Below are 20,177 nucleotides of genomic sequence, written 5' to 3'. Positions count from 1 at the left end.
ATTCCAGGAAATTTCAATTGTTTCTCTCAGATTCCCATTCTCACAGGAATCTTCCTCCTTTGTCTCTGGGAGACACCCTTTTGGTGTCACAAGACAGGGGATCACTCCTGGTCGTAAAACCTGGCAGCAAACTCCTGCCTGATATTTTAATAGGTCATATTTTGTTGTTATGGTATTGTGTATGTTAATAACTCTGGGGTGATCACGTCCTCCATGTTATTACAAACATGCTGGTACCAAACACCCCATATCTACATGTGAGCTTGGTCACCCATTGTTATTTCTTAGGCCACATTAAACCCCTCCTGCCAAGTCTCCTACGATTCTGGAAGCCGCACTATAAGCACACAAAACATCTTTAAGTTATAATTCTGCTATGGAAACGTAACCATATTTCTCAAATCATAACCGTGAAGATGCAAGGTGCTTAGTCCTCTGTGTGAACCTGTAAGATGTTATGGGCACCCAAGACAGGACATCTGACATCCTTTGAAGATGCCCTGCGTGGATGATCTTTACCCTCTGCTTACTTTATAGTGGTATCTGGCCAGGATTCCAGATAACATTTATGGCACAATAAGACATAAGAAAAACTACATTTTATGATATTCATGCAAGATGCCTTGTTAACCCTAAAACATAGGCATTTTGCATGACAAATAGCATTTAGCTGGGCATATGCAAACATGAGCAGCAGATCAGGTATACATGCAGCCATGTTGGCCAGCAGCCGACCTGCTGTTGAATATAGCTACATTACTAGAGAATATTTTGTTTGTAGTATGTAAACATACCTGGAAACTTGGGTTATCATTGGGAATTAGCAGGTCTATGTGGAAGCTTTTAATCTCTGGGAGACAGTTGTGCAGATTTATTTATTTATTTTATATAGCGCAGTTTACACAGCGCTTAATACAATACATAAGTTCAAGGGGTATGACAAGACAAGAATTGAGAGACTAAGACAAACCGATACATTAGGTGGAGAGAGCCCTGCTCGCAAGTTTACAATCTTGAGGATTATTTTTATGTTATATTAACTAATATAATAGATTCGCTTCACCTGAAGACCCAAAATCTAAGCATAGCACAAAACACAAGAACTCTTCCTAGGCACTGCTGTCAAATATGGTTTTTATTTGGATGGAACTGACCCCTCTAATGTGAGAAAATCACATTTGCACAATATGTATCACACCTTAGGTGATGCCTAATATAAATATTCTTTATGACGTCTACAGACTTTCATTCCAACATAAAACAGAAAATTAATGTATGGAATACTGAAGTGCCTTATTAGTCAAAAGACATTGTAAATCAAAAGACTATAGAAGATTCCCCAACAACATACAACATATATTATCACACGTGACATTTAATACATAGAAGGATACTTAGTGATTCTCCTTTATGGTCTTTGGTAAATATGCTTAAGCAAATAACATGTAAGATATACACATAGAAAGTAATATAGTGTAGTAAAGACGATCAAGGTGATACGTAAGATGCTCCCACTTACTCTTCCAGAGCAAAACCTGCTCTTTTGATCTGCTCCTTAGAATAGTAACACCCTTAAGGAGTAGGAAAGGGCAGCAATCGCCTATGGAGTAGGCAAACAATGAGAAATATATTCCGCTGCAACAGATTTAATGAAATTCTTACACGAAAGAAGGCAGGATCAAACTCATAATAAAAATGGGCTCCATAAAAGCAAGCAGAAATAATCCAAAGAAGCAATAATCCAAAAGGTGAGCATAAATGTTTCGCTACAAGATTCAGCTTCCCCTGTTGTATTATATGCAGAAGAAAAATCTTATCATATGTCCATCAAGGATAAACATTAGGTATCCTACTGTGTATTGATTGTCGTGTGTGATATCACATTCTACAGTGCTTGGGAATTAAAGGACACAGCGCACTTATAAATAAGAAAATGGTAGCTCCAAATTAAAGCCAAGGTATAAGCATATTATATATGCTGTTCATGCTTCACATGTTCATTTAATAGAGTATCTCATTACATTGCAAACAGCCATACCTCAGTTTAGACTCAATCAAATATTTCAAACCACTTAAAATATTTTATATGAGTATGTTTTTACCATATTTTAAGAAGGTAGGGATTAAACTGTGAAAATAACATGTCATATTTTGTAATTGAGAGACAAATATGACAAAATAAATCCTGGCATGTTCATTTTTTATTTGGTTGGAAGAACACTTAAGCCGTTGCGTTTGCCAAGTAGACAGTTATGACTTCAGACATTGTAACTCACACAAAAAAAAAATGTCTGTGAGGTAAATATTGTCGACTGGTCGGCAGCTTGTTCAAAACAACGCCAGAGCCAGCGATTCATATTTTTCTTGGATTAAGCTTGAAGGTGGCATCAAGTATTTTTTTTTTTTACTGAGTAGTGATGGAAAGAACCATTAAAAGTAAAATTCCATGTTCAGACACAAATGCCGTATTTTGCCTTATAACAAGCAGATGATAAAAGCAGGCTCGGGAACTCTCATCACACTCGCTCTTGATCTATGGCCCTTTCCCATAGCAACAGTTCATTAAATAATTTCTCATAAAGGCTTTGTTTTTTTGTTGTTTATAAGTATGCTATTATAGCACTTATTTATATAGCTTTCTGCAGGCACCATAATACCCAGCTTTTCATTCTTGATCAAACTAACATCTAGAACTGAGACCTAGAACACTAATTGACAGCTTTCTAAAGTGTACCTCTTTAGGGAGTGTGTAGTTGTGCGCATGATTGTTCATCCAGATTGTATCCAACGCTGCGTTACCACCTGGCATGATAGCTAGCAATACTACAGATAGATAAGGTGAGTGAGATATGATTATAGGCCTTCTTCTTAACATATCATATTTCCTCCTTAACCTCTACCTTTAGGCATAAAGGGTTTGCAGTTTAAATAAAGGCCAGTCAGCAGTCCAAAACCTGTTTTATGATGGAGATCAAGCAAACATGGAACTTAATTACACAGAGGCAGATTTTTTCCTAATAATCTCCAAATTATTTATCTAAATTATTTATCTAAATAGCAGAAACACTTCCCAATGAAATATGAAATTCTTAATGTGCATTAGAGCTGAAACAACGAATCGATAAAATCGATAATAATCGATAACGGAAATCATCGATAACGATTTCCGTTATCGATTAATCGAGTGATCAATTCGTTGTTGGAGCACTCGGCTCCTTTTACTTACCTCCGCGAGCGTTCCCCGCTTCTGCTACACGCTCTGCAGTCTCCGCCTTCTAGCTACGTGACGGATGTGACGCGTTCCGGAGGTAAGTATTCTTCATGTCTATGTGCACGGATCGCACAGAGCCACTCGCACAGAGCGAATCGCTCTGTGCGAATGGAGCCACTCGCACAGAGCGGTTCGCTCTGTGCGAGTGGCTCCACTCGCACAGAGCGGTTCGCTCTGTGCGAGTGGCTCCACTCGCACAGAGCGGTTCGCTCTGTGCGAGTGGCTCCATTCGCACAGAGCGGTTCGCTCTGTGCGAGTGGCTCCATTCGCACAGAGCGGTTCGCTCTGTGCGAGTGGCTCCATTCGCACAGAGCGGTTCGCTCTGTGCGAGTGGCTCCATTCGCACAGAGCGGTTCGCTCTGTGCGAGTGGCTCCATTCGCACAGAGCGAACCGCTCTGTGCGAGTGGCTCCATTCGCACAGAGCGAACCGCTCTGTGCGAGTGGCTCCATTCGCACAGAGCGGTTCGTGAGTGTGGGTGCAGGGCAGAGTGGGGGTGGGGGTGCAGGGCAGAGTGGGGGTGGGGGTGCAGGGCAGAGTGGGGGTGGGGGGTGCAGGGCAGGAGACTGGGTGCAGGGCAGAGTGGGGGTGGGGATGCAGGGTGTGAGTGTGGGTGCAGAGCAGAGTGGGAGACTGGGTGCAGGGCAGAGTGGGGGTGGGGATGCAGGGCAGGGTGTGAGTGTGGGTGCAGGGCAGAGTGGGTGCAGGGCAGAGTGTGAGTGTGGGGGCAGGGCAGAATGTGGGGGCAGGGCTGGGTGCAGGGCAGAGTTAGAGACTGGGTGCAGGGGCACAGTGCAAAGTGCTGGGTGCAAAGTGCCAGTGCTGGGTGCAAAGTGCCAGGGCTGGGTGCAAAGTGCTGGGTGCAAAGTGCCAGGGCTGGGTGCAAAGTGCAAAGTGCTGGTGCAAAGTGCTGAATGCTGGGTGCAAAGTGCTGGATGCAAAGTGCCAGGGCTGGGGCAAAGTGCTGGGTGCAAAGTGCTGGGTGCAAAGTGCCAGGGCTGGGTGCAAAGTGCTGGGTGCAAAGTGCTGGGTGCAAAGTGCTGGGTGCAAAGTGCTGGGTGCAAAGTGCAAAGTGCTGGGGCAAAGTTTCTTGAACAGTAATAGTCCACCTCTTTTCAGAATGTTTGGGGTTATTTTGTTTCATAAATATTGTGTTTGGGTTCTTGTACTTTGAAAATATTGTTTTTTATTACATCATAACAAAATAAGAATGTTAATGTAAATTTTAAGTTGTTTTTTAACATCCAGTTCATTAAATTCTTTTAAATAAACGAAAAATTTGCATATTGTTTTTTTTTATCCGATTAATCGATTAATCGAAAAAATAATCGGCCGATTAATCGATTATTAAAATAATCGTTAGTTGCAGCCCTAATGTGCATTTACCGTTAAAAAATGTCACATGGTAAGCAATGTGAAGACCATTGCTATGCCCTTCATGTGTTTGTGCTAAGGAGAACCAGTCTGTCTTCCTTTCTCATGATCTGCATGGTTATTCCGCCCCATTAAGTTATCCCAGCTCTATTATTAAGTTGCTCCTCGTCCTGTGCCACATGTAGGGTTTTTAACCACAACAGGACCCTTTTTCTCTTTGGTTAAGCCTCCAGGTACATGGCGTCAGCCAGAATAACGCTCTCTACCACACATTGGACACCTGGATTGGAGGGATTCTTGGACAGAAACTGAAGCAACAATTTGTTAGGTAGTCATCTTACAGGCAGCAGGACTAAAGGATAATTCTCAAGCTACTCAACATGGATAGAAAAACAACCAGGATTATGACAAAAGTACATAAATGTGGATACCTAATATGAAGCACAAAGTACTGAGAGGTGAGCAGGAGGCAAACACATGGATGCCTGCCTTGAAGATAGGTAAGCACTCAATACTGTTGAAATCAGGTGGCTTCTTTAACTAAATAACTCCAAAACAAGTATGATAGTTATCAAACAAAGCTATTACTGGTTAAATAAATGCTCGAATGAAAAGTCCCTTAGAAAAACAATATTTTTATTTACCATTAAAGAGTTTAACATTGAAAAAAACTTACGCTTATTTGATTTTGTTCCAGAAAATGTATCTGTAGAATGGAGGCTGCCATTATAGACAGTCATGCAACATTTTGGGGTGTCTTTTCCTGCTCAAACACCACGCTCAACAGATCCTTTATGGCAATGCTTATATAGCCAGTTTCTCCATAGACTTTCATTAGTCAGTGTCTGGGAGATTGACTGAGACATTCTATTTGTTACAAGACAGTATGATAATGTGTTTGTCTTGCAGGTTGGGCAAGAACACATAATATGTAGCTGTCTCAAAACATTACTTTACTGAGAAGGTGGTAGTTAAGTATAAGTGGAAGGCTTCCCAGTAGAAGAGACACTGATCTATTGCAGTAATTTAAACATGCATTACATAGCATATGGCTATCCTGAATCTAAGATGAGACCAAGGACAGATTAAGGTTTGAGTCTTTACATCAGGAAAAATGGGCAGACTAGATGTGGCCGATTGGTTCCTATCTGTTGTTAAATTATGTTTCTCTTACATTATGTTCCAACTTGAATTTCTTAAAAATAGAAAGCCCAAATTGTTTTAAGTATTTTAATGTGATAGTAGCGATATAATATGTGTTAGAAGTTCCCCTCTGTCCAGAACGTGGGCTTTGTATTAGATGAAAACTATTAAAAAATTGTATTTTATTGTATGATGGCTGTAAATGTCAAGAAATATGGGGATTGTCCTTGTGGTCCAATGTCTTTAAAAAGTAGTCCCCAAACATAAAATGTCAAGAAACATTAAAAAAGGCAATAATAGAAACATGTTAACCCCTCATCAAGAACTCCTGATCTATATTAAGATCACTATAAATGTCCAAACAAGACATTTGCAGTGCAGGCATTACAAATACCAAAGTAAGCAATTATAATGAGAAACATCTGGCTAAAATACCTTTATAGAATGTAAATGGTATGTAGGTTCTTGGAATGACTCATTTTGGCAAAATAATTTCAGTGATATAATTGCCTTATAAATTTAAAAACAAAAATCTAACTATTCTTCAAATTCCTGGAAATCTTATTATTTAACACGCTAAAGGCTCAATAAATGGATTTAACATTTAATTAATTTATGTGCCATTAACAGTTTGGATTTGGGATGCATCCCAAAACTATATTTGCATTACTTACAGAGAGGTAACATTGAGTTTGGAACAGGCTTAAACAGTTTGAACAACTATGGTGTGAGAGCAGACCTAAAAAATCCAACCTCTCTCTTCATGTAGGTGTTACATAGTATCAGTCCCACGTTACCTTAGAGCTAACTAATACATCTCCAGAAAGTCTCACAAAGTATTGTAACTTACACTGATCAGCCGTAACATTATGACCACAGTGGACACGTGAGCATCGGAACTGGACTATGGAGAAATGGAAGAAGGTGGCCTGGTCTGATGAATAATGTTTTCTTTTACATCCAGTAGCCAGTTGTGTGTGCATCGCTTACCTGGAGAACACATGGCACCAGGATACATCCATGGAGGCCCCACCTTGCAACTTACAGGACCTAAAGGATCTGCTGCTAACGTCTTGGTGCCAGATTGCACAGCACACCTTCAGAGATCTAATGCCTCGACGGGTCAGGGCTGTTTTTGGTGGCAAAAGGGGGACCTACACAATATTAGGCAGGTGGTCATAATGTTATGGCTGATCTTGATGTGTATATATATATATATATATATATATATATATATATATATAATATATATATATACCCCCCAAATTGTGAATATTAATTTAGGGAAAAAAAAGAAAAAGCCTGAATATAAGACAATGCTAACGGAGTCAGTTCATCCCATAGACCAGGGGTGTCCAACCTGCGGCCCTCCAGCTGCTGCAGGACTACATCTCCCATACTCCTTAGCCAGCACCTTAGCTGAAAGAGCATTATGGGAGATGTAGTCCTGTAGCAGCAGGAGGGCTGCAGTTTGGACACCCCTGCCATAGACTATACATAGAGTGTCAGCGTGTCTGGCTGGGTGATTAAGACTGAGATGTTACCACAGGCAATGTGTTAAGTAGTCACGGTGTTTGTCTAGCAGATTAGACTCGGGTTACAGAGCTAGAACAAATATAAATGGTTAATATGTAGTTGTCTGAAAACATTAGAAAAAAAACAGCACAACATTTTTGAAAAACATATTTTAACTTATACTTGCAATAAAAAAAAATTGTGGGAGTTCACATTTCATGAATAAATCTGGGAGTAAGGAAGAAAATATAAGGATGCAAGGGTCCACTGTTTGAGGCAAACATAATTAGATGAAAACTAAGAACAGCTCAGACCATCTAATCCAGTAGTTTGCCCAGGTCCTGTAAAATCCTCAAATGTTTCAATTCCTACACCCTTGATGTCTACCACCACCTACACCAGAAGCCTATATTCTGGCGTTTCTTTAAAGTGATGAGCTTAAAAATGAAAATGGGTTAACACCTAAAGAACCCTGGCTAGAAAATGTAGCACTAATTTGTTAAGCCAAGCACAAATACTTAACTAGTATTTTGAACTAGCATTTGTGGTGCATAAGCTTTTAATCTCTCCTGCTTCTTCCCAATGCCAAGGTTATTCACATTGTCCTACATGATGGCATTCATCTGTGTTTCTATTATGAATGATAGTGCTGGAACCGCTCAGACTCCTTGTCCTTGCACCTTCTCCAAGGTTTCATCGTGCATCCAGATAGAGGAGATTCCTGCTGATGCTGTCGGACAGCCTGTTCTTCTTCCACCTATCCTCTCCCCACTGATTAGAAGGAATTATCTGTTGGGGAAGTCACTAACCTAGGGATTGACACACTATTCTACCCTGAACTGTGAATGTTTACAAGCATACAAACATTGCTAAGTCTGTGACCACATTTTTACCCTTACCTGACAATTCATGAGATACCATAGTGGTTGGGACCTAGTCCTAGAGGGATTTATGCAGAAAAAGTGCCAAGATTTGGTCGATTATAACATTTGATATATGTACCTGTGGAATAACTAGAAGCTTTCCAAAAACTATGTAGCACATATCACATTCCTCTTCTTTATTTGCTCTACCTGGCTTGCTGTATAAGTCAAGAAATAATACCTGGACCCTTATTTTGTTCTCCCTGTGCCGAGCATAGACATAACAGTATGTTACCTGCCTTTTCAGGAACTATGATACCCACTCATGCCATAGTTCAATGGATTAGTAAGAAATGTGATTTCCCGCCGATCCTGCTAATCCTGCTATGGGCATTTATGATGCCTACATAATGTTGCATTTTTTTTTAAACTAGAATTCTATGTGGGACCCTTGAAGATGTTGGCAGAAAGCAAAAATAAGGAGCGTATAGCCCAAAAGAGGAAATCTAAACGAAATAAATATTTCCATATATAAACATTGAAATACATTTTTTCTACAGAATGTTGCCATATTAAAACATGTTTTAAATAAACATAAGGAAATCAAATAAACACATTAAGATAAAAATGCAAAACGATTGCAGTGAATTGGCTATACAGACAACATAATACGGAGTGTGACAGTTCTTTGTTAACACCAATAAAAAGTTAACTGTATAATTAAATAATTGTGATGACTAATCTACAACATCTAAACATATGTCTATGCCTCGGCCTCTTAAGAATTAAAGGTGCAGCTGCTATTTATCTAATCAATGAAACAAACAAAGTTTTCAAGGTATCCACGTTTGAATTTACATTGCATCATTGTGTTATTACATCATTTTGAAATAGTCACACAGTAAAATGTATTAACTATAATATATACACAAACTTCAATGTAGGGGATGGGAAGGCTAAGAAAAAAAAACCTTATGCAGGTGATAATAATCTAAAAACAGTTACAGCTTTTATCAGAACTATTATGTTAATATCCATTTCTTTGCTCTAAATGCGTTTTTAGCCACATAACAGTCTCTATTTGTAGTACATGAATCTGAAAATAATTGATTTCATTTATATCCGAATATCATTTATTGTACTTAATTATCATTCTTACCATATGTTTATTCATAGACATACTGTCCAACCTGCGGCACTCCAGCTGCTGCAGGACTACATCTCCTATACTCCTCAGCCAGCCCCTTAGCTGAAAGAGCATTATGGGAGATGTAGTCCTGCAACAGCTGGAGGGCCGCAGGTTGGACACCCCCGCCCTAAAGGGAGTCATGTAGCTGAGTGGTAAAAGACGTATCAAGGTTTTTCTTGTCCATTTACGGCCACTTTATACTTCTACTCCGTCTGATCACCCATAAATATTAATATACCTAGACTGAGCTATGGAGTTAAGGTGAAGAGTGGGGACTGTGATTGTAATAATGAAACTCATATACCATTTAGGAGTAGCAGGACAAGATGACCTTTGTGTAGGGGGAGCTAAGGACTCTCCATGCTCTGTGATACATTAGATTGGTAAGGGTCTTAATTACACTGACACACAAGTACAAGCTATAGGTAATCTTTATATACACATTTAGCTATAATAAAAGCTGTGATAATTACAGTTCACATCAAATGCATTTGCAAGGGGACACCATCTAAATTTAAAGAGACCATTCAGTTATTATATGCATTCAGTTATTATATGCCTCTTTAAGTCAAAGACTCAAAACACTTCTTATAATGACTTTTTTATCTTCCCAGTTTATCTTTAAAGGCAAGTGGGCAAGAGGTGTGGGCTATTAATGGTGATTTGTCCCTGGGTAGCCACTACTTTTAGCCGTGTAAAAGAGAGACAAACAGATCACCAACATACAATAAAGTCAGCTTTCTCCACTTCTCCTCTTGCTCTTGCCTATAAGCTTTACTCTGAAAAAACATTTAAGATTCTAGAGCAGGACACTTTTCTTGAATACATCATTGCATAAAATATCTGGATGAAGATCTGAGGAATTTTAAAAACATTATTTAGGATTCAGACAAAGATGAATTCAACATGCGGTATCTGCAGAAACCAGACAGTCTCGAGAAAAAGCCCTAGACCTGAGCAGAACGAAAAACTATCACAAATTCCTAATTAGTTGCATAAGGATACACAACGTATCTTGATTTGCAATTAGACCTTTGCCTATATCTTACCAACCACACCAGATAAGGCTTTAGGCTGGAGAACCCTCGTGATATAAACAAGGTTTTCCTTGGGTCCCTTAGGAGAAACAGCTACTAGAGAATCACTTCTCAGAAGTCCGGTAACACATACATTATATAATGTCACCTACAACCAGCTGTAATAACAAACCACAAAGGGCTTTCAGTCTCTTTCTGTTATGTTAACCCACACAGTATATTCATTCTACAAGAGAATTGTCTTTTCGTGCTTTGGTTTTACACAATAATCCAGCAAATTAAGACTTTGTCCAAAAATTAAAATCTATTTATTTTGGTAAGCTCGTCGTTATTGCAGGTAGCCCATATATGTTTAAAGATGGACTATAGGATGATAAAGCAGCCCTGGCCAGCGGCAACCGAATGACGTAAGTGCGGCCGACAGCTGGTTACGAGAGGCTGCATGTTACGTTTTTATGGTCATGCAGCGTACGTGGCCAGATGTGCTGCTGGAGTACTTGCCCGGTGTGACAGATGCTAGTCCGGTTCCAATGATACATCACTACTGTGGAATATTATGGGTCTCTATTAAATAATAAATCAAAAGCTGTAACATGAGTCAAACATTTTATACATCAGGCCCCGACATGCCTCGCTCTACGTGGATTTAATGATATCTCCAGAAAAAAAATTGAAACAATTGAAGGTGAATTGCAGCCTAGTAATGAATGTGTTAAGAAGTTACTACTACGAATAGCCATTATTACTAGACATCTAGCATTTTGTATATTCCATGGGGCAATATTTATGACTTGGGGATTTTATATATATATATATATATATATAAAGTGAGTTTTGTATAGTGTTTAGAAGGTAGATAACACTCATATCAGCAGGGCCATTTCATTGGTTGCTATGGAAATAAAATTAGTTTTCAAATTGTGTATCAGAAAAACTTTTGCATAGGAAAACTTAGCAGATGCATAGAACCTTTTTCATGCGGTGCTGGGCTGTTCATTCCTTCTGACATGATAAACTAGTTTCAGCACATCTCGTTCTCATCAGTGCCATATGTGATCAGTTTAAACCCCTAACGTAAATGTGAATCCTCACGACTTCCCCTTCCTTGGATTGGGGAATTTTATTAAAACCCTTTAATGGTTCATCATGTTTCCTAATGTACACCATGCCTAGTTTCAGTGGTCCTTCGCACACAACCCTTAGCACATCATATGTAGACACAGGCATTGCAATGATAAAATTGGAATCCAACACAGTTGGGTCATCTTCATAGAGTAGGCTTCAGGTGGTCAGTCCTGCTAACCTAAACTGATTTAGTGAGGGTTGCTGAATGTAGGGTGAAGAAGGTAGGTAGGTTGTCCAGCTGTTAATGAACTACAATCCCCACGATCCTCAGCGGCGTAACCGGCAGAAATTCATATTTGTGTTTTCGCACAATAGGACACTGGAAGAACTGGCCATAGGATTGAGCGGCACATGCCCTATATTGGCATTCTTGGTGGCAGGCCAATACATAATGTTACACTTGCCCAGGCTGTCTAGAGACATTTCTTGGGCTACACTACATCGTATTTACAGCCACTTGTGTGCCAGAAAAAAAGTTGATCTTGATTAAATGAATCCATTTTCTCTACAGCCCCATAGACTGTGGTAAAGGGATTAGCTGAGATAGTGTGAGTGAAGATCACACCACATAAAGTTTCTCCGAGTACACATACAATCTAAGCCGTTAGACACGTAAAGCGCAGAATGTTCCATCTCTTCCATGAGCAGTTTCTTTAGTGAAACACTGAACTGGAAATCCGTGGTTTATGTGGCAACCCTAGGCATAAACACACTAGTATCTGCAGAGAAGGAAAAATTCGGTACACTTGTACAGGTACGTTCTGCTTATTGCTAGGGGCGGTAAAAAAAATCTCACAAGCTAAACATAATGCTTGAGGCAATACAGATCATGTTTAAAAGAAAAGGGTATCGCTATTAACCCTGTAAGAACAAGGTTCATAGTGATAATATTATAATAATATTATTAAAAAATAATATTATTTGTCCTCTAGATTGTAAGCTCATTTGAGCCTGCAGGGCCCTCCTCACCTGTTGTTTCTGTAAATCAAATTGTAATGTTATATATATATTCTTATTATTATCTTTTATTTATATAGCGCCAACAGTTAACGCAGCGCGTAATGCAATACATAAATTCAAGGGATATGACAAGACAAGAACTGACAGACTAAGACAAACCGATACAATGCCTGCTCGCAAGCTTACAATACCACGTTGTATATCTTGTCTACAAGTTGTACAGCTCTACTGAATATGATGGCGCTATATAAAACAATAGCTACTAATAATTTATCATTCTGTGCTGTCATGTAGGAGTCCCTTGAGAAATGGGGAATGTAGACTTGAATCAAACTCTCGGTTTTCAATTTGAACTGCACATGCAGGTAAGTGTGGACTCACAGACTGCACACGTGCAACTGGCATGCGCATCCTGGCTGGCGCTCTGTGTCACGTGAGTTGCGCATGCGTGGCTGGGTTACACACACACACAGAAGATGCTCTCTTACCAGAATCATGCCATCCATCCTGAATTTTCCTGAAATGAATATACCTTGAAAAGCAGTGCTATAATACCTGGCAATGGCTGGTCATACGCCAGCTGCCCATTTTGCAGATGTCTTGTTACAAATAAAAGTCGTAACCTTCTTTACTTCTGTGTGATTAGGGACCCCATACATTCCGCTATGTCCCTTTTATGATTGTTTAGCTTTGTGCACAGTAACACAACTCACAATCCAGTTTCCGTATGTACGCCCCTAATAAAGAAATTGCATAATTTTTGACAAAGAGCAAACCGCTGAATGTTTGTACCAATAGCGTCTGTTGCTATGGGAACCAAAGTGATTGGGAAGATGCAATTTTTGTGATTAGTCATCTATTTATTGATTTGCTGAGAAAAAAAGAATGAAGTGTGGTTTTTCCATAATATGAACAAATGTCAAAACCACATATAACAATCAGGTTTTTTTGGCTTTTATATTTGTCCAAAGCGGAGCTCAGTATATTGCATAAAAGATCATATTGCTCGCTTCGACATACGAATACATATTATCACGCCAACACACTAAATCATCAATGTGGTATTAAGTAAATAATTGTAATTATATAGTAAGTACACGCTTTAGACAAATACTGAAGCATGAAACAGAACATGAAGTCATTTGACCAGCGAATGACAGAAAAATATGGACAGTTGGCAAATGTGGCCTGTACTTAGATTGTAAGCTCTGTGGACCGGGGGCCTCCCATCCTAATGTTTTTGCACATACGGATCCACCTACTGTTCTTAGCATTGTAAAGTAAATTGTAAACTTGGCGCTAGAAGAAGTGAAATATACTATAGATTATGTAGAGAAATAATCCATTCCGAAAAAATGTAAAAATGTATCTGTCAATTCTAGAACAGGTTTGAAAAGACTGCCAGGGACAAACAGTTAATATAAAATAATAACACAATTACTAAATAGGGATATGCCAGCTTTCTATAGACATACTTACATGTTGGACCAGATATCAAAGTTAAAGTCTGGTCTTTAAAATGTATCTCGTAACTTGTATCTGAAGCACAATGGGTAAAATGAATTAACGTGGAAATTTAAAGGGGCTAAAGTTCAGATGGTGCACAGCGAAGGCTGCTGATGATATTACCTTAGGTTCCTATCCATAAACCATGTAGAATAAAACAAGCGGTAAAAACACACACAAGTATAAAAGAAAACTGTATACCTAACCTTAAAAAGTCATCTTAACACTATATATTTATCAATGTAATATACATGGCATAATGTATAATATGGTATACAGTAGATCACACACAAGGCAGCAAGAATGTCATTGATGGGTTGGGATGCCCACAAGCTGTTTTAGATTATTCTTTATGGGTTGGCGGGGTTGAAGAATAAAAAAAATTGGTTTCTTACCAAATTGCAATTCTGCTCTTAGGATAATCCAGTTTATCGATGCAGTCCAGAAAATAAGGAAGCGTGTGAGCTGAATTCCTTGCTAAAATGGCAATAAGGATGGTAGGCTTCTGCAGGGGGGTCTCATGGAGAATGTCCTCTTCCACATTAAACTCCTCGCCCTTGACACACACCAGTGAAAAATAAAAATGCAATAGAAATAATAATGTACATCCAGTGCGGACTGCAGCCATGTTACATACAGCTCGTGGATGAGCATACTGCTCTGACTGTATTCACTGAAGGGACTCCACCAGCGCTGGATGGGGGATGGAGCTGTAATTTGAGAGCATGAGAGTTTAACAGAGGGGGGCTTAAGGTTCCAATGAAAGGAAGCCAGTTGAAGCATGCAGAAAGTGGGGACTATCAGTCACTGGCTAATCGTGGCTCCATTTAATATATTTTTTATCGTTATCTTTTATTTATATAGCACCAACAATTTATGCAGCGCTTCCTACAGTGGATCCATTCAAAGAACCGGCAGTCTAAGACAAACCGATACATTGGGTAAAGAAGAACCTGGTTGCAAGCTAACAATCTGAATCGAATATTCCCTGGAATGGGTTTCACTGGACGGGCAATTTTCTATTCAGGTTGAAGAGCTTTATTACAATGTTGCTTTTTTAAATGGATCAGTTTAATGAATCTAATATTCCCCGGAGAGGGAATTACGTCATAGGTAATTTTAGATTCAGGTCAAATTTGAATGTTTCTTGTTAAAGGGTTGAATGTGCTCCCACCTACTGTAAACAATAGCACAAAGCTCCCACGCTTGTGATTGCGACCCTGCAAGGCATGTTTATTACTATAAACACACAAAAGAAAGTAGGGAGGTGTTACTGAGAGGGAACGTAATCTGAAAGCCATCACACTAGAGAAGGGACTGATTGAATTAAGAGTTGTGAAAACATATATTTTTTAGGAATAATGCCCTTGACAGAAAAAAAAAAACAGAAAATACTTCCAAATACTGTCAGGGCAATTTGGATCTGGAATCAACTTTCTCTCTCGTTTTTAATTAGTCCTATAAGTGTTTAGTTCTTGAGTCCAAAAGGATTCCCAGATGCTGACCCCAATTGTCTACAAGTGTCAGCATAGTAAACTCTGTATTTACAATGTACATGACATCTGTATTTGGGATGTGATGACCTCATTGTTTTGTGTTGGGATTTTGTTCTCGAGACAGAGGAGCACAATGGGGAAGGGGAACTGCACCGGAAACCTTTATGTAACTTTAACCATTTCTCAGTCCCTCACAAGCTGATAGTTTTAAAGAAATGATGCAGGATCAATTAAAGTTTGCAACATTTGCAACCTTACGTATCAAATAAACAATTCATGTCATAAACAATTAAAGGGGCAATCTATGTAGCTGTTGTTCTCATCTGATCAGTGAGGCAAGCAGAGTTGGCTTCTCTGTTTTCTAGTTCAGTGAAATCCATCAGTGTTTCATTGAGAAACGCTGCTTGTTTGCTTACCTTGGCTGCCAGCTGTCATTTGGAGGTGTCGGGGAAACTGCACAGTAGGGTGACCACATTGGCAATGCTTCCCAGGGTGAAGTGATGCCCTCCAGGCATGTGGGATCCATAAACCCATGATAGGGAATCTGTTACTCAGTTATACACCTTACGCACTGTGAGGAAGCACTTTACCTGTACTGGTCAGCATTTTGTGTGTCCTGGGAAACTTGAGCAACTTGGTCACCCTCCTGCACAGGGAATGTACATCAATATTCTTAGTCTATCCTTTCAGTGTGGCCATGGACTGTAAATGTAACTGGACTGGTTAAGGTCTTTGGTGTCCCAAAGAGTGTTTTTAACAGAACGGTGAAAAAAAGTGTCATCAGGGAATGTCTCAAATCTTAATGCTCAATTAATTCTGTAGAAGGGACAAAAGGGGACACTAGGCAGATATTTTTGAGCACTTGGTCTGTACACACAGTAAGGTGGGTATATAGCGTAGAAGCTTACCACAGGCTCAATCAGTAACTGAGGCATATTGACAAATATTAAGTAATTATTTGCATTCACTTTCTAATTTTGCATTAAAACACATTTTAAAACCAGACACTGAACATAAAGAGTTTGGTCGGACAGGTTTAAGATACAGAAGTGTTGTTGATGTTTGTTGATGTTTAAAGGGACACTTCAGCAATCATATGCACTTTAATGCTGAGTGTCCCCTTGAAATTAACATTTTCCCCAATGTACTTGCACTCTTTGTGTGATCCCCAAACCTTGGCTTGCAGTGGATGTGTTTGGTTGGATGCAATTCTTGCTTTCCGGTGAGCATGCACGGCTATTTATCATATTTTTAATATTGGTGTGAAACAGCAGAGGGTAGCCGCAAAATGCCTAGTAAATTACTGAGTACTTTAATACTCTAAATACTCATAATACTTGTACTGTCCCTTTGAGAGCACAGTCGACAACAGGCACACGTGAGCTCTGAACACACACTGAGACACACTATATAAACAATGCAACACTCAAGTAATTGTGGAGTAAACAGAATAACAGCAAAACACATCACAAACAATGAAATATGTTTGCTTTGAAATTTAGCATTTTAGACAAGGATTGGTGAAGTTTTGTCTTGCTTTGTAACGGGTCGGCATCCCAGGATGTCAGCACAGGGTTCCTAGTTGGCATGTTACATGGCAGTGAGCATATGTGCACCGGATCAAACCATCCATACCTAGGGCTTTTTGATTGATTTAAATGTTTGAAGCGACTGATAAACAGATCCAGATGTGTCATCTCATCTCTTAATGAAAATTAATAACTGGCTTGTGCTGGAATATCTGTGAGCTGCATTTTATATTTTATTACCCATTTTATTTTGGCACAAAATATGACCCAGCAGTCTTAGCTGCTCATAGATATTCTTCCGCCTATACGGAGAGTTAAATACAGTACATCTTTATAGCTGTGGCACAGAGAGATGACATCATGGATACTTTTCCAGAGCAGCTTGGTTAATTCATTCCTTCTTCCCTGTGCGGATCGCATAGTTTGGCTCCAAATCCCTCCACAGAGATTTCTGGTCTCTCTTTGAGGTTGTCATTTCTATGCACAGTGGAAATTTTACGAGAACATCATGAATGAAAACTTTTCCAAGCTAAACTTATTAATAAAAAAAAATATGCGGAGTTTAACTACATCATATTAAAGGTGTACTAATATAATCTATATATCTCATGTACAGGTGGCTATTAAACTGACAAAACGTCCCTCAAATATTTGTATACACATTTAAAAGGTGGAAAGAACTTTTTAAATATGTCACGTGAAAATATATTCTAGTAGGAATAGATGATACCGTCCAAGCAGTTCTTTGTTGTAATTCCTAGCATTTAAGTAATTCCTCTATTGATAAAAAATATTAATTTAGATTTCTAGAAATCATAAAATATTGTGTAGGTGTTCCCTTAGTGTTCTTGAAAACAGATCTAAAGTTCTTATTGTATGATTTAACCAGGAAAAACAGCCAAAACTCAGGAGAAATAAGCAGTGTCAGGCGATGACGTGGCTCCCTTGAAAGAGGTAAGGCAGAAGGCGGGGAATAGAGGTAATGGACAGATCCACTTTAAGGGTGGATAATGAGAGGGGAGGAGTTAAGACCGGGCAGAGCTATATAAACCCCAGTCCCTGTATCCTGATAACCTGAATTTTGCTATTCCTTGCACGTCTATGGATTTCCTGGCTATTTTGACCTCAGCTTGTTTACTGGACTACGTGATTATCTACTACCCTTAAACTTGGCTACGTTTAGATGGACTATTGTATTTTTCTATGATCCCCTAAGCACGGCTTGTGTAAACGACATTGCTTCCAGTATATGCTTGACTGGTGGAATAAATTCCTTTTTGAACCACTACGAAATCTCCTGTGTTTGGTACCTCACTGCTCTGTGCTCCGTTCACCTGCCTCCTGACAGTTCCGTTTTCTTTTAATTCCTGCTGCTGCAAGGAACCTGGATCCTTCTCTCCAGCAGCCGTGGACGTCTGCGCGATGACCTTCTGCCTATGGTGGAGCCCCAGTGTGACATAACCTTCTGGTGCTCCACCATAGAAGTGCCGGCAGCGGAGGTTGCCTACGCGTATCACGCAGATGTTCACCGGCTGTGGCGATGCGCGTAGACAACCTCCGCTGCCGGCAGCCAATGTGTCTCTGTCGCTGAAGTGCCGGCAGCGGAGGTTGCGCGCAGCTGTCCACCGGCCGGCCCCGCTAGACACCAGGGAGTCTGGGGGGCATTGGTAAATCGGGGGGTGGCACTTCTAGGAAGCAGATTGGGATATCAGGGGGGCAGAGTGGCACTTCTAGGGGGCATAAAGCATATCTAGGGGGCAGGTGGCCATTTCTAGTGGGCATAAAGCATATCTAGGGGGTAGGTGGGTATTTCTAGGGGGCATAAAGCATATCTGGGGTGTCAGAGTGGCATATCTGGGGGGCAGAGGGGCATATCTGTATGTAAGGTGCATTATGAATTAAGGGGCATTATGAATTAAGAGGGGGGGCTATTGGTTTTCTGTCTGTATATAACATATTCTGACAAACTGATAGATACCAAACATGTTAAAATACATGTATTCCTGTTCATTAGATAAAATACCGTTTGACCATTCCACTAATGTGTATTTTTTCTTTCTATAGTAAAACTCAGTAAATTCGGCTTAGCACATACATGCATCAACTAAAAAGGGCTTTTGGAGTAAAATAAAAACTTAATCATAAAGTTTCATAAAATCCAAACTGGTATTTTTTCTTAATGTTTAGGTCTCCACAATAATTGTTTCCAGCTGCCATACAATCCTTCTCAGAAAGATAATGATCTTAAAACCCACGTTTAGTTATTTGACACTGAAACCAATAACTGTTATTATTTATAGGCATATGGACTGATGAGCAGCCCAAGTAAATATTTTATTAAATACTACAAAGTTGTTGTTTGTCAAAAACCTCTAGTATGTTGCAGTGCAGCTCAAAGCACCTTTTACTGGCCATTGTTTTTGACAGGAAAACATGATTCCTCCTCTTAGTGTTGGCATGTTAAATTTGCACCATAGTGTCAAAAGTAGCACTAGTTTAAAATGGCACTGAAAAATATTTTTTATTAAAAATATAAACATACAAATGGGAGTGGTATTTGTACTTTACTCGAAGAACAATACCTGTACTTATATAGTGATGTCTTGAATATTTAAAACTTTTTGAAATTCAGCAAGTTTAAAATGTAAAATACATAAACATTTAGCAATTATATATTTTGGGTTCAAAAAAATTAAACATGTATCTCTATTTTACAGCAAATCACTGTGTCTTATGAAATTCTCTTACACAAACTAGACTCGGTACAAACTAGACTCTAAAGCTTAGAATTTATTTAATTAGGTTTTTTTTACTTGAAGAACAATAACTGGATTTTTATTTAAATTATAAAATACGTTTAGCAATTATAATAATAATATGATATTTTTTCCCCCAGTTAAAAAATTAAACATTTAAGTCTATTTAATAAAAACAACTCTTGTTAAAATTCACGTACACAAACTATTGGATTCATTTAATTCGATTATACGAACAATAACTGAATTTTTATGTTAAGTCTGGAATATTTAAAACTTAGGCAGACAGTTTAAATTGTAAAATATTATAAACATTTTAATAATCATAAATTATTTTTTTAGTTACAAAAATGTTTACATTTATGTCTATTTTATGGCAAAGCTCTTGCTCTTACTTACATAACCTAGGCTCTA

The 20,177-nt window shown here is 39.0% G+C and overlaps 1 protein-coding gene across 1 annotated transcript in view; it reads right to left on the bottom strand.

Moving 5' to 3' along the window:
- Positions 1 to 14,652, bottom strand: part of COLGALT2 (collagen beta(1-O)galactosyltransferase 2) — a 45,533-nt gene extending 30,881 nt beyond the window's left edge. The window contains exon 1 of the mRNA XM_053469677.1: positions 14,378 to 14,652. Within this exon, the coding sequence (XP_053325652.1) occupies positions 14,378 to 14,610 (233 nt within the window). The 5' untranslated portion in view covers positions 14,611 to 14,652. The remainder of the gene's footprint in view (positions 1 to 14,377) is intronic.
- Positions 14,653 to 20,177: the final 5,525 nt, after the last annotated feature.

This window comes from Spea bombifrons, chromosome 6 (genome assembly GCF_027358695.1).
Source record: "Spea bombifrons isolate aSpeBom1 chromosome 6, aSpeBom1.2.pri, whole genome shotgun sequence".
Lineage (NCBI taxonomy): Eukaryota > Metazoa > Chordata > Amphibia > Anura > Pelobatidae > Spea > Spea bombifrons.
The sequence above is the reverse complement of the archived record's forward strand: the minus strand, read 5'-3'. Positions and strand labels throughout refer to the sequence as shown.